Below are 15,767 nucleotides of genomic sequence, written 5' to 3'. Positions count from 1 at the left end.
GGTCATGGGTGAAAGATGTGTGCCCCCACAGGAGGGAGTGCTCCAACACACTTGCTTGGAATGACGGCCAGTTGCTGCTCATTGATGTGTAAAGGCCGCTCTCTGGATTGGGAGTGGGAGCAGCGTAGTAATTAGTCGCTGTTATTCTGTAGAACAGTGGTAGGCAACTGATCAGGGGCATAACTTTTAAAATGGCTAACCCTTATTCTTGGTAATAAATTAAAACAACGCTCATTTGTAGCTTTGAACCCCTACATCAGAGACTCCTATCGGTAGTAACCTATCAGCAGGCATTTTAAACAAGCTATAATCGTGATAATAAAGCAGGTAGGTGCGGGTGACCACAGGTGAAGGCTCAGAGAGCCATTGGTTGCCTATCACTGTAAAGAAATACTCTGATGAAATAACAGAAAAGGCCTAATCACGATTTACTTTGCTTGTCTAGAACCCAGACAAAGTTTTGGAGTTGACCAATAAGCTGCTGAGTCCTGTAGTTTCTCAAATCAGCACTCCACAGTCTAACAAGGAACGACTCAAAAACATGGCTCTGTCCATTGCTGAAAGGTAAGTTGACTCTCGCCATACCATGCATCTTGCGTTTGTGTAGCGTTGTACAATAGTGGTTGGAACTGAAATGATGCAGCCAAATACAAATTTTTGGGGGGCTACAGGGGGCTTACAGTCTAAAAGGTATAAAGAGACAAATGTTACATCAGCCACCCAGTTGAGTTCAGATGTTGGCGGAATGTTTGTGTAGTGATTCAGTGAGCAAGGGGAAAAAGACCATCCTAAACTCTGTAGTTGGCGAGAGATTATGGGCTTTTTAATATAGCAATTTTTAAGAGCAACCTGAAAATATAGGCAGTGGGGTTTAGACTAGAAGGAGTTGTCATGTTTAAGCTCTAGATAGCATTTTGCACACCTCATCTGGAATGACAGTCCCTTGTTTTACACAAAAAGAATTTTATGGCTAATACAAAAAAAAACCCAAAAACCTCTTACAGTTCAGTGCTACATTGAAATGGATGATAAAACTTAGGGGGTCAATCCGAGTCGATCGCTCGCCAGCAACTTTTTGCAGCGCTGCGATCAGGTTAAAACTTGGCAAAACTGCGTATGCACCGCAATGCGCAGGCGCGTTATACGGCTACAAAGCGGATCGGTGCTGGGCAATGGATTTTACGAAGAATCCATTCGCACAGCCGACCGCAAGATGATTGACAGAAAGAGGGCGTCTATCGGTGTCAACTGACCGTTTTGTGCAAGTTTTTGGGAAAACGCAGGCGTGTCCAAGCGTTTGCAGGGCGGGTGTCTGACGTCAATTCCGGGACCAAAAAGACTGAAGTGATCGCAGCGGCTGAGTAAGTCCAGAGCTACTCAGAAACTGCAAAAAACTTTTTTGTGCCGCTCGGCTGCAAAAGCGTTCGCACACTTGCACAGCAAAAATACACTCCCCCATAGGAGGCGACTATCAGATCGCAGCTCTGCAAAGTTGCTAGCGAGTGATCAACTCGGAATGATCCCCTAAGTGGGGAAGAATCATAGACGCTCCTACACAAGCAAATCCAGCAATTTATTTACATTCTATAAAGTTTCTACTAAATAAAAACTATTTTATGAGTTTAGCGTTATTAACACAACAGTTTGGGTCACAGTTAACCTGACCCGTATTAAATGCATAAATGAACCATAAAACATTACCTAAAGCTTCAGTAGGAGAATTGTTTAATAACTTGAGGGTTGTGGACTCAAACCTAGAGCAGAGAGATCCAGGGACAAGTCCACCATATGTGGCCGCAAATCATTCAGCATCTGGTGTGCCAACGTCTTTATCTTTCCAGTGTAGTGCCATCTGTAATAGTTTAGGGGCCATTACCATTAATCAGAATGGGCACTGAACTTCTTGCTACCCCTTTTCTGGCCTCTTGTAGTCCTCAGGTGGGTCGTAGATGCCTCTGATGCCTTTGATACTGTCCGTGAAAGGTAAATAATATGTAGAGTAACCTATCATTGCTTTTCCCCCCAGGTATAGATCCCAGGGTATAACGGCTGAAAAATCCATAAACTCCACATTTTATCTGCTGCTGGATTTGATGACCTTTTTTGATAACTATCATGCTGGTCATATTGATCTTGCATTTGATGTAAGTTGAGAAAATATTCTGCATGGGTTTTTCTCTGTATGTATATACTGTATGTAAGTATGTCCTTTTACATTTACACACTGAGCCTGTGAGAATAAGACTTGTTTTACAATTGAATGCAGGAAAGCGGCCTGGCTTCAGGAGCTTACACACGGTGGGCCTAATTCAGTGTTATGGTGCTTACACACAGCATGATGTGTCACTGAACAACACATTGTGACCGGCTTGCCGATGCAGCCACAAACAAGCGCAGGGGGGAGCGGGGGCCATGCTGCATTCAGCAGCATTGCATCGCTAGCGACAGCCCCAGATCTTCTTGCATGTACAAAAGATCTGAGGCTGTCTCCAGCGACCCGCATCGTTGTCGTTCACACACACGGAATGATGTAAACGATGTGTCGTTCCAATCAATCGGGAACACCCACATCGTGGGTATAATCGTTCTGTGCGTATGCACCTTCAGGGGCTAATTTCTTTTCTCTATCGTCCTAGTGGATGCTGGGGTTCCTGAAAGGACCATGGGGAATAGCGGCTCCGCAGGAGACAGGGCACAAAAAGTAAAGCTTTAGGATCAGGTGGTGTGCACTGGCTCCTCCCCCTATGACCCTCCTCCAAGCCTCAGTTAGATTTTTGTGCCCGGCCGAGAAGGGTGCAATCTAGGTGGCTCTCCTAAAGAGCTGCTTAGAAAAGTTTAGCTTAGGTTTTTTATTTTACAGTGAGTCCTGCTGGCAACAGGATCACTGCAACGAGGGACTTAGGGGAGAAGAAGTGAACTCACCTGCGTGCAGGATGGATTGGCTTCTTTGGCTACTGGACATTAGCTCCAGAGGGACGATCACAGGTACAGCCTGGATGGTCACCGGAGCCTCGCCGCCGGCCCCCTTGCAGATGCTGAAACAAGAAGAAGGTCCAGAATCGGCGACATGAAGACTCCTCAGTCTTCTTAAGGTAGCGCACAGCACTGCAGCTGTGCGCCATTTCCTCTCAGCACACTTCACACGGCAGTCACTGAGGGTGCAGGGCGCTGGAAGGGGGGCGCCCTGGGAGGCAATGAAAACCTATTTTTGGCTAAAAATACCTCACATATAGCCTCCGGGGGCTATATGGAGATATTTAACCCCTGCCAGAATCCGTTAAGAGCGGGAGATGAGGCCGCCGAAAAAGGGGCGGGGCCTATCTCCTCAGCACACAGCGCCATTTTCCCTCACAGAAAGGCTGGAGGGAAGGCTCCCAGGCTCTCCCCTGCACTGCACTACAGAAACAGGGTTAAAACAGAGAGGGGGGGCACTAATTTGGCGTTAGAAATATATAAAAAAGATGCTATAAGGGAAAACACTTATATAAGGTTGTCCCTATATAATTATAGCGTTTTTGGTGTGTGCTGGCAAACTCTCCCTCTGTCTCTCCAAAGGGCTAGTAGGTCCTGTCCTCTATCAGAGCATTCCCTGTGTGTGTGCTGTGTGTCGGTACGTGTGTGTCGACATGTATGAGGACGATGTTGGTGAGGAGGCGGAGCAATTGCCTGTAATGGTGATGTCACTCTCTAGGGAGTCGACACCGGAATGGATGGCTTATTTAGGGAATTACGTGATAATGTCAACACGCAGCAAGGTCGGTTGACGACATGAGACGGCCGACAAACAATTAGTACCGGTCCAGACGTCTCAAAAACACCGTCAGGGGTTTTTAAAACGCCCGTTTACTTTAGTCGGTCGACACAGACACAGACAGGGACACTGAATCCAGTGTCGACGGTGAATAAACAAACGTATTCCTTATTAGGGCCACACGTTAAGGGCAATGAAGGAGGTGTTACATATTTCTGATACTACAAGTACCACAAAAGAGGGTATTATGTGGGATGTGAAAAAACTACCGTAGTTTTTCCTGAATCAGATAAATTAAATGAAGTGTGTGATGATGCGTGGGTTCCCCCCGATAGAAAATATGGGCGGTATACCCTTTCCCGCCAGAAGTTAGGGCGCGTTGGGAAACACCCCTTAGGGTGGATAAGGCGCTCACACGCTTATCAGAACAAGTGGCGGTACCGTCTATAGATAGGGCCGTCCTCAAGGAGCCAGCTGACAGGAGGCTGGAAAATATCATAAAAAGTATATACACACATACTGGTGTTATACTGCGACCAGCGATCGCCTCAGCCTGGATGTGCAGAGCTGGGGTGGCTTGGTCGGATTCCCTGACTAAAAATATTGATACCCTTGACAGGGACAGTATTTTATTGACTATAGAGCATTTAAAGGATGCATTTCTATATATGCGAGATGCACAGAGGGATATTTGCACTCTGGCATCAAGAGTAAGTGCGATGTCCATATCTGCCAGAAGATGTTTATGGACACGACAGTGGTCAGGTGATGCAGATTCCAAACGGCACAAAGGTGTATTGCCGTATAAAGGAAGAGGAGTTATTTGGGGTCGGTCCATCGGACCTGGTGGCCACGGCAACTGCTGGAAAATCCACCGTTTTTTACCCTAAGTCACATCTCTGCAGAAAAAGACACCGTCTTTTCAGCTTCAGTCCTTTCGTCCCTATAAGAGTCATATCTGCCCAGGGATAGAGGAAAGGGAAGAAGACTGCAGCAGGCAGCCCATTCCCAGGAACAGAAGCGTTCCACCACTTCTGACAAGCTCTCAGCATGACGCTGAGACCGTACAGGACCCCTGGATCCTACAAGTAGTATCCCAGGGGTACAGATTGGAATGTCGAGACGTTTCCCCTGCGCAGGCTCCTGAAGTCTGCTTTACCAAGGTCTCCCTCCGACAAGGAGGCAGTATGGGAAACAATTCACGAGCTGTATTCCCAGCAGGTGATAATTAAATTACCCCTCCTACAACAAGAAAAGGGGTATTATTCCACACTATATTGTGGTACTGAAGCCAGAAGGCTAGGTGAGACCTATTCTAAATCTAAAAAAATTTGAACACTTACAAAGGTTCAAATCAAGATGGAGTCACTCAGAGCAGTGATAACGAACCGGGAAGAAGGGGACTATATGGTGTCCCGAGACATCAGGGATGCTTACCTCCATGTCCCAAATTTGCCCTTATCACTAAGGGTACCTCAGGTTCGTGGTACAGAACTGTCACTATCAGTTTCAGACGCTGCCGTTTGGATTGTCCACGGCACCCCGGGTCTTTACCAAGGTAATGGCCGAAATGATGGTTCTTCTTCGAAGAAAAGGCGTCTTAATTATCCCTTACTTGGACGATCTCCTGATAAGGGCAAAGTCCAGGGAACAGTTGGAGGTCGGAGTAGCACTATCTCGGATACTGTTACAACAGCAGGGGTGGATTCTAAATATTCCAAAATCGCAGCTGATCCCGACAACAAGTCTCCTGTGCTTAGGGATGATTCTGGACACAGTCCAGAAAAAGGTGTTTCTCCCGGAAGAGAAAGCCAGGGAGTTATCCGAGCTAGTCAGGAACCTCCTAAAATCAGTGCATCATTGCACAAGGGCCATGGTAAAAAAATGGTGACTTCCTTCGAAGCAATTCCAGTCGGCAGATTTCATGCAAGAACTTTTCAGTGGGATCTGCTGGACAAATGGTCCGGATCGCATCTTCAGATGCATCAGCGGATAACCCTATATCCAAGGACAAGGGTGTCTCTCCTGTGGTGGTTACAGAGTGCTCATCTTCTAGAGGGCCGCAGATTCGGCATTCAGTTTTGGATGTTGGTGACCACGGAGGCCAGCCCGAGAGGCTGGGGAGCAGTCACACAAGGAAAAAATTTCCAGGGAGTGTGATCAAGTCTGGAGACTTTTCTCCACATAAATATAGCTAAGGGTAAATTTATAATGCTCTAAGCTTAGCAAGACCTCTGCTTCAAGGTCAGCCGGTATTGAACCAGTGGGACAAAACATCACGGCAGTCGCCCACGTAAATAGACAGGGCGGCACAAGAAGCAGGAGGGCAGTGGCAAAAACTGCAAGGACTTTTCGCTGGGCGGAAAATCATGTGATAGCACTGTCAGCAGTGTTTCATTCCGGGAATGGAAACTGGGAAGCAGACTTCCTCAGTAGGCACGACCTCCACCCGGCAGAGTGGGAACTTCATGGGGAAGTTTTCCACATGATTGTAAACCGTTGGGAATTACCAAAGGTGGACATGATGGCGTCCCGTCTGAACAAAAAACGGGACAGGTATTGCGCCAGGTTAAGAGACCCTCAGGCAATAGCTGTGGACGTTCTGGTAACACCGTGGGTGTACCAGTCGGTGTATGTGTTCCATCCTCTGCTTTTCATACCTAAGGTACTGAGAATTATAAGACGTAGAGGAGTAAGAACTATACTCATGGCTCCGGATTGGCCAAAAAGGACTTGGTACCCGGAACTTCAAGAGATGCTCACAGAGGACTTATGGCCTCTGCCGCTAAGAAGGGACTTGTTTCAGCAAGTACCATGTCTGTTCCAAGACTTACCGCAGCTGCGTTTGACGGCATGGCGGTGGAACGCCGGATCCTAAGGGAAAAGGCATTCAGGAAGAGGTCATTCCTACCCTGGTCAAAGCCAGAAAGGAGGTGACCGCACAACATTATCACCACATGTGGCGAAAATATGTTGCGTGGTGTGAGGCCAGGAAGGCCCCACGAAGAAATTTCAACTCGGTCGATTCCTGCATTTCCTGCAAACAGGAGTGTCTATGGGCCTCAAATTGGGGTCCATTAAGGTTCAAATTTCGGCCCTGTCGATTTTTCTTCCAGAAAGAATTGGCTTCAGTTCCTGAAGTCCAGAAGTTTGTCAAGGGAGTATTGCATATACAACCCCCTTTTGTGCCTCCAGTGGCACTGTGGGATCTCAACGTAGTTCTGGGATTCCTCAAAACACATTGGTTTAAAACCAGTCAAATCTGTGGATTTGAAGCATCTCACATGAAAAGTGAACATGCTCTTGGACCTGGCCTGGACCAGGCGAGTGTCAAATTGGTGTTTTTTTTCTCAAAAAAGCCCATATCTGTTTGTCCATTCGGACAGGGCAGAGCTGCGGACTCGTCCCCAGTTCTCTCCCTAAGGTGGTGTCAGTGTTTCACCTGAACCAGCTTATTGTGGTGTCTTGCGCCTACTAGGGACTTGGAGGACTCCAAGTTGCTAGATGTGGTCAGGGCCCTGAAAATATAGGTTCCAGGACGGCTGGAGTCAGGAAAACTGACTTGCTGTTATCCTGTATGCACCCAACAAACTGGGTGCTCTTGCTTCTAAGCAGACTTTTGCTAGTTGGATGTGTAATACAATTCAGCTTGCACATTCTGTGGCAGGCCTGCCACAGCCAAAATATGTAAATGCCCATTCCACAAGGAAGGTGGGCTCATCTTGGGCGGCTGCCCGAGGGGTCTCGGCTTTACAACTTTGCCGAGCGGCTATTTAGTCAGGGGCAAACACGTTTGTAAAATCCTACAAATTTGATAACCTGGCTAAGGAGGACCTGGAGTTCTCTCATTCGGTGCTGCAGAGTCATCCGCACTCTCCCGCCCGTTTGGGAGCTTTGGTATAATCCCCATGGTCCTTTCAGGAACCCCAGCATCCACTAGGACGATAGAGAAAATAAGAATTTACTTACCGATAATTCTATTTCTCGGAGTCCGTAGTGGATGCTGGGCGCCCATCCCAAGTGCGGATTATCTGCAATACTTGTACATAGTTACAAAAATCGGGTTATTATTGTTGTGAGCCATCTTTCAGAGGCTCCGCTGTTATCATACTGTTAACTGGGTTCAGATCACAGGTTTTACAGTGTGATTGGTGTGGCTGGTATGGCTGGTATGAGTCTTACCCGGGATTCATAAATCCTTCCTTATTGTGTACGCTCGTCCGGGCACAGTATCCTAACTGAGGCTTGGAGGAGGGTCATAGGGGGAGGAGCCAGTGCACACCACCTGATCCTAAAGCTTTACTTTTTGTGCCCTGTCTCCTGCGGAGCCGCTATTCCCCATGGTCCTTTCAGGAACCCCAGCATCCACTACGGACTCCGAGAAATAGAATTATCGGTAAGTAAATTCTTATATATTTTTTTTTTTATAAAGATTAATTTGCTCCTAGAACAAACCACGTTGCAATGCATCGGGGTGCAAATACAATTTGTCTTTTTACATATAGTAAACAAATACCTGGCAGCTTTGTTTTTACATGGAAATTTATAAATAATCTAGTGTACACTACTTACCAACTATAAATCTCTGCACATTTTAACTCAGCCCCTCCTGCGGTGCTGCATAGTTTTACCAAGGTGGACATTGCTTCATTTTTTTGTGGGGGGTTTAGTAGCTTGCCAGTTTTATCTTGGTGATCTTAGAATGTTGAGCTTAGTTAAATCCTCTGTAAGTTTACTGTAAGGGCCCAATGTGCCTTTTTTTCTGTTCAGCTCTCTTGTATCCTTGGGGGCAGTAAGAGGCTTGTAACTCTAGGTTTCTCTGAAGGGTAATGCAGAAGTCTGGGCTGCTTGAGTATTACCGATGAACAGGCACTGGACCATGACATTTTTTGTTTTCACCCCTTTTCCCATTGTGGTCATTGAAAAATGATTGATGTGCCCAAAATACTTTAGAACCTGAAATACCTGACCGTATTTGAGGGTTCTGCTTCTGAATTGAGTCTTTGCACTCAGTCTTCATGGAAAAGGGACAAATTCTCTACTCCATCAAAATCGAGAACCTTACCTCCACATTCCATTCTGCATGGTGCATCACTGGTCTATGATTTGTTTACGGTTGCTCTTCCTAATCAGCTAGTGTCTTACTTTTTGGGTGAGGTGGGTCATCTTGTTAAAACGTCCTGGGAGCAGGGCCTATTCGCACCGTATTCCACAATGCACTACACTAGTAAAGGATGTTAGGTGTAAGTACAGATATCTAGTTTGTGATCACTTTTGTGACCAAAACACTTCCTGACAGTTGGCTGTAAGTGTATGCGACACACTGTAAAAAGTACATTTTATAGAAAAATGGCTGATATAAATATTTGGGTTTTGCATGGCGTTTCTACAGGCACCTGTTTGATCTTAATCACTTTATCTTATGGTAGGTTATAGAGAGGCTGAAGATCGTTCCACTGAGTCAGGACAGTGTGGAGGAGAGAGTTGCTGCTTTTAGAAATTTCAGCGATGAGGTAAGTGAATATGTTCCCATTGTCCGTGTGTCTTGGAGTGATGTGGCTAATACTACTCCTAAAAGCGCTCATTCACAAGCTTACTTAACTTGGAAGCACTGATAAGCTGCATGTGTGTGTGGTCCTGTGTTCTGTATACACTTCAAAGCGGCATTACCACCTAGAAACCATTTTTCCTAAAATTGCAATTTACCCCTGGCTAGACCTCTAGTGCTGATGCATGTACGTACACTCTGACGGTTCTGTGTTACAAAATAATTTAGTGTTTGCCCAGTTCTCTGAGAGAACTGGGGAGCACTGGGGAATATAAATACTATACGGTGCAGCCTGTTGTCCCATAGATGGAAGGAGTGGTCGCCTTAGGAAAATGTTTTTTAGGTGGTAATATATATTTTTTTAAATTTAAGTCCATTTTATATGATAAAATGGTAAAGCCACGGAATTCCAACACAAGAATATCGCACCCATTTATTTTTTACACGGCTTGGTGGTGTTTTGGATGTTTGCTACCTTTATATATAAATATTACTGTCTCAGTCTTAGTTAGGAGTGCTACCATGATATCATCTGGTTGGTTTTGTGTAATGCTCTCTGATGTCTCCGTCAAGTCCTTGGTATTGAAATTGTGGGACTTAGGGTAAAAAGTTAACATGGTATTATCCTCTCTCCTATATAAAATAGGCCCCATCACATGTAGTGCCACACTGCAAATAAACACTGAAACAATAGGGACACCTCAGCAGAGGCTGTATATTACGCTTGCCTGACAAAAGTTCTGTCTGTTTTGATAAAAGCAATTTAAAGTTTGTAATGATAAACTAGAAACAAATAGGTTGTACTTGTTTCATTCATCTGGTCACGTGGTGGGGTTGGTTGAAGAATTTCAGTAAATGCTTTTAGGAATATTGTATACAGTGATTGAACTTGTATGATGGTAGATGGAGTGTACATGTATGTTTGCTTTCTAATGTTTGCTGTGCTGCTTCTGGGCTCCCATATTCTCCCATAGAGCTAGCAATCATTCATCCCCTCTTCCTTTGTGTAGATTAGACATAATTTGTCTGAAGTTCTCCTTGCTACGATGAACATATTGTTCACTCAGTACAAGAGGTTAAAGAGCAGTGGACCCTCCACTCTCGGGAGACAGCAACGCGTTGTAGATGACAAAGACTCGGTGAGTGGAAGCCCCCTTACGGCTTAGGATGTTACAATTACCAATCGCTAATTGTGTGGTGTTTATTACAGGTCTTGCGCAGTCAAGCACGTGCTCTTATCACTTTCGCTGGAATGATCCCATATAGGATGTCTGGGGACACAAACGCTCGACTTGTACAGATGGAAGTTCTAATGAACTGATACAGACATAATTGCCATTAATGTATCACCTGCACCTATCTCAGTGCTCTTCATTGTAATATTCCAAATACAACCTTCTTTTTTTTGACCTTCTTGTTTGATTCGTTTGTGCATATTAAGAGGGAAAACATCCCCAAAATGCTACATTTTGTGGATAGATAGATAGAAAGATAAACAGAACAAGAAGCGTTCCTAGTGTAAATCCATATGATAAACTGGGAATAAGTGGCAAATTAATACTGCGTATTTTGTTCGGGATTAATATTGTTGATTAAACAGATTCTATAACCTGTCCGAGTACAGAGCATGGAAAGTGATGCAGTTTATTCATCCACATACATATCTATAATGAAAAATGCAGCCAACGCATGTACAATCTTAATGGTCCCTATATTTCATGTAGGATCTCGATAAAAACTTGTACAATGAAAATTGACCTAAAGCGCTTATCTATAGCATCATCCAGGATTATTAATTACTGGTGTCTCGGTCAAGCATGTTTCTGGCCAGAAGGACAGTTGTGGGGAGTATACCAAAAATCCAATGGATGATTGCAAACAACAATGGCGAATGGCATACGGGAGGTCCCACGCATTTCATTCCTGCAGAAACTCTGCTCTGGGGCAGTAGCAGTTACATTTCAGATGCCTTACTGGCAATGGGGTTTAGCAGAACCTAAAGTGCTAGTAAATGGGGTCTGGTGAAGGACCGTTAGTTTATAACCTAAACAGTGGTTTTATTTATACTTTGGCTCGGAGACCTCTAGACACATAGGAGGAGGTGTTTACTGTAAGGAAGAAAACTCGGTCTTGGTGGGTTTTTTTCTGTGAGGAAAAAAATGGCTCAGTGCTGACAGGAAATGAAGCTGCAGATGAGAGAAATTATAGTGTGTGTTTTTGCTGTTACACTAGGTCTGTCTGCTGAATGTGTGTCTGTGGTAGTTACCATTTGGAGCAGATGCTCTTTATCAGCCCTATGTTTCTGACAACTGTATGCAGTGTCTTCCACCAGATGGCAGCACTGACCTGGCTGAACCTGTTTGGGTGAAAAATTAAAATCAGATAGTGAGTGAAATTGTCCCCTTACTGCATATGGGTCGCTCTTCAGCCCTGCTTAACAAAGTTTTTCCTCCGTTTTCCATGGTCCAGTACAGTATTGATCCAGGTTATTGAACTGTCCTGTATGGTTCTATACCCCGCCCTCAGCCAAAGGCCAGCCAGTTTTCGTTAGGTGCCAGCAGGAGCCGGATGCACCTTTAGATAGGGGAGCTGCTTTCAGCAGCATCAAGCTTTTATTGTATGTTTTATTTCATTTTTTACTTCAGAGCAAGCAGCACTAGTCTCCTACATCCTCCCCCATCATTCCAATATAATATCCTCTTGGTAGAGGTGTAAAAAGCTTTCCTGCTTCATTTTATTGCGCTATGCCTTTCCTTTTGGAAGACTGTGAATTATGAGGACCCCGCTCTATATTGAGGCTTTCCATAACATAAACTATCTTTTAAATGCTTCCTCTTTTAAGCACTTGCCTGACATGGTCGCATCAGATGCGACCATACCAGCAAGTGCTTTATCTGACCAGGTCGCACAGGATGCGACAAGTCAGATATAGACAGCATGTGCAGCTGCATGGAAGGGAAGCTTCCTGCAGCTGAGGCTCTCAGAGGTGGTCCCTCTGCCTCCCTGCACCAATACCCCCCTCCCCCCTGTGTTTGCTGCGCTGCCAATCACTACTGATCAGACAGCATGGCAGGAACCCCCACCCAGCGGCTGAAGACAATAGGGTGATTGGATGTAGTTCCTTCTCATAGAGTTGTTTATGGCTTTTCTCTGACGTCCTAGTGGATGCTGGGTACTCCGTAAGGACCATGGGGAATAGACGGGCTCCGCAGTAGACTGGGCACTCTAAAGAAAAGACTAGGTACTACATCTGGTGTGCACTGGCTCCTCCCTCTATGCCCCTCCTCCAGACCTCAGTTAGAATCTGTGCCCGGCTAGAGCTGGTTGCACACTAGGGGCTCTCCTGAGCTTCCTAGAAAGAAAAGTATTTGTTAGGTTTTTTATTTTCAGTGAGATCGTCTGGCAACAGACTCACTGCTACATGGGACTTAGGGGAGAGAAGCAAACCTACCTGCTTGCAGCTAGCTTGTGTTTCTAGGCTACTGGACACCATTAGCTCCAGAGGGATCGAACACAGGGCCCGACCTCGATCGTCCGTTCCCGGAGCCGCGCCGCCGTCCCCCTTGCAGAGCCAGAAGACGGAAGAAACCGGAGGAAATCGGCGGCTGAAGACTTCGGTCTTCATTAAGGTAGGGCACAGCACTGCAGCTGTGCGCCATTGCTCCCTATGCACACCACACACTCCGGTCACTGATGGGTGCAGGGCGCTGGGGGGGGGGGGGCGCCCTGGGCAGCAATTAGAGTACCTTACATGGCAAAAAGCACATAATACAGTCTAATAAACTGTATATGTGCATAATCCCCCGCCATAAAAGTATATAAAAAAGCGGGAGAAGTCCGCCGAGAAGGGGGCGGGGCTATCTCCCTCAGCACACCGGCGCCATTTTCTCTTCACAGCTCCGCTGGAAGACCGCTCCCCAGGCTCTCCCCTGCAGTTTCCAGGCTCAAAGGGTAAAAAAGAGAAGGGGGGCACTAAATTTAGGCGCAAACTGAGTATATTAAGCAGCTATAGGGAAAAATCACTTTTGTTAGTGTAAATCCCTGTTTATATAGCGCTGTGGTGTGTGCTGGCATACTCTCTCTCTGTCTCCCCAAAGGACTTTGTGGGGTCCTGTCCTCAGTCAGAGCATTCCCTGTGTGTGTGTGCGGTGTGTCGGTACGGCTGTGTCGACATGTTTGATGAGGACGCTTACGTGGAGGCGGAGCAGGTGCTGATAAGTGTGATGTCGCCGCCTGCGGGGCCGACACCTGAGTGGATGGATATGTGGAAGGTATTAACCGACAGTGTCAACTCCTTACATAAAAGGTTCGATGACGCAGCTTTGGGACAGCCGGCATCTCAGCCCGCGCCTGCCCAGGCATCTCAGAGGCCGTCAGGGGCTCAAAAACGCCCGCAACCTCAGATGGCTGACACAGATGTCGACACGGATTCTGACTCCAGTGTTCGCGAGGATGAGACAAATATACAATCCACTAGGGCCATCCGATGTATGATTACGGCAATGAAAAATGTGTTGCACATTTCTGACATTAACCCGGTTACCACAAAAAAGGGTATTATGTTTGGGGAGAAAAAGCAGCCAGTGACTTTTCCCCCATCTGATGAGTTAAACGAATTGTGTGAAGAAGCGTGGGGTTCCCCAGATAAGAAACTAGTAATTTCTAAGCGGTTACTAATGGCGTACCCTTTCCCGCCAACGGATAGGTTACGCTGGGAGACATCCCCTAAGGCGGACAAAGCGCTCACACGCTTATCAAAAAAGGTGGCACTGCCGTCTCAGGATACGGCCGCCTTAAAGGAGCCTGCAGATTGAAAGCAGGAGGCTATCCTGAAGTCTGTGTATACACACTCAGGTACTATACTGAGACCTGCTATTGCTTCAGCATGGATGTGCAGTGCTGCAGCAGCGTGGTCTGATTCCCTGTCTGATAACATTGATTCCCTTGACAGGGACACTATATTGCTAACCATAGAGCATATTAAAGACGTAGTCTTATATATGAGAGATGCACAGAGGGACATTTGCCGGCTGGCATCTAGAATTAATGCGATGTCCATTTCTGCCAGGAGAGTATTATGGACTCGGCAGTGGACGGGTGATGCTGATTCTAAAAGGCACATGGAAATTTTGCCTTATAAGGGTGAGGAATTGTTTGGGGACGGTCTTTCGGACCTCGTATCCACAGCGACAGCTAGAAAGTCCACTTTTTTACCTCCGGTTCCCTCACAGCCTAAGAAAGCACCGTATTATCAAGTACAGTCCTTTCGGCCTCAGAAAGGCAAGCGGGTTAGAGGCGCGTCCTTTCTGCCCAGAGGCAGGGGTAGAGGGAAAAAGCTGCACCATACAGCCAGTTCCCAAGAACAAAAATCCTCCCCTGCTTCCCCTAAGTCCACCGCATGACGCTGGGGCTCCACATGTGGAGCCAGGTGCGGTGAGGGACCGTCTCCGGAACTTCAGCGACCAGTGGGTTCGCTCACAGGTGGATCTCTGGGTTCTACAAGTGGTATCTCAGGGATACAAGCTGGAATTCGAGACATCTCCCCCTCGCCGTTACCTCAAATCAGCCTTGCCAGCTACTCCCCAGGACAGGGAGGTAGTACTGGCGGCAATTCACAAGCTGTACCTCCAGCAGGTGATAATAAAAGTTCCCCTCCTTCAACAGGGACGGGGTTACTATTCCACAATGTTTGTGGTACCGAAACCAGACTGTGCGGTGAGACCCATTCTAAATTTGAAATCCTTGAACACTTATATAAGGAAGTTCAAGTTCAAAATGGAATCGCTCAGGGCGGTTATTGCAAGCCTGGAAGAGGGGGATTACATGGTATCACTGGACATCAAGGATGCTTACCTATGTTTCCCCATTTACCCACCTCACCAGGTGTACCTCCGTTTTGTGGTACAGGACTGCCATTACCAATTCCAGACGTTGCCGTTTGGTCTGTCCACGGCACCGAGGGTATTTACCAAAGTAATGGCCGAAATGATGATACTCCTTCGAAAGAAGGGAGTTATAATTATCCCGTACTTGGACGATCTCCTTATAAAGGCGAGGTCCAGGGAGCAGTTGTTGGTCGGAGTAGCACTATCTCAGGAAGTGCTACAACAGCACGGCTGGATTCTGAATATCCCGAAGTCGCAGCTGGTTCCTACGACGCGTCTGCTGTTCCTGGATATGATTCTGGACACAGAACAGAAGAAGGTGTTTCTCCCGGAGGAGAAGGCCAAGGAGTTGTCATCTCTGGTCAGAGACCTCCTAAAACCAAAACACGTGTCGGTGCATCACTGCACGCGAGTCCTGGGAAAGATGGTAGCTTCTTACGAGGCAATTCCATTCGGCAGGTTCCATGCACGGATCTTTCAGTGGGATCTGTTAGACAAGTGGTCCGGATCGCATCTTCAGATGCATCGGCTGATCACCCTGTCCCCGAGGGCCAGGGTGTGTCTGCTGTGGTGGCTGCAGAGT

General features: G+C 46.6%; 1 protein-coding gene across 3 annotated transcripts in view; it reads left to right on the top strand.

Annotated features, from left to right (window-relative positions):
• NUP93 (nucleoporin 93) overlaps positions 1–10,708 on the top strand; it is a 65,317-nt gene extending 54,609 nt beyond the window's left edge. For all 3 annotated transcript variants that reach the window (XM_063945410.1, XM_063945411.1, XM_063945412.1), the window contains exons 18-22: positions 446–564; positions 2,027–2,144; positions 9,181–9,264; positions 10,310–10,438; positions 10,510–10,708. In XM_063945410.1, the coding sequence (XP_063801480.1) occupies positions 446–564; positions 2,027–2,144; positions 9,181–9,264; positions 10,310–10,438; positions 10,510–10,620 (561 nt within the window). In that variant the 3' untranslated portion in view covers positions 10,621–10,708. The remainder of the gene's footprint in view (positions 1–445; positions 565–2,026; positions 2,145–9,180; positions 9,265–10,309; positions 10,439–10,509) is intronic.
• The last annotated feature ends 5,059 nt before the right edge of the window (positions 10,709–15,767 follow it).

The sequence above is a fragment of the Pseudophryne corroboree genome, chromosome 11, assembly GCF_028390025.1.
Source record: "Pseudophryne corroboree isolate aPseCor3 chromosome 11, aPseCor3.hap2, whole genome shotgun sequence".
NCBI classification, from domain to species: domain Eukaryota; kingdom Metazoa; phylum Chordata; class Amphibia; order Anura; family Myobatrachidae; genus Pseudophryne; species Pseudophryne corroboree.
Note: the sequence above shows the minus strand (reverse complement) of the source record. Positions and strands in the feature narration are given on the sequence as shown.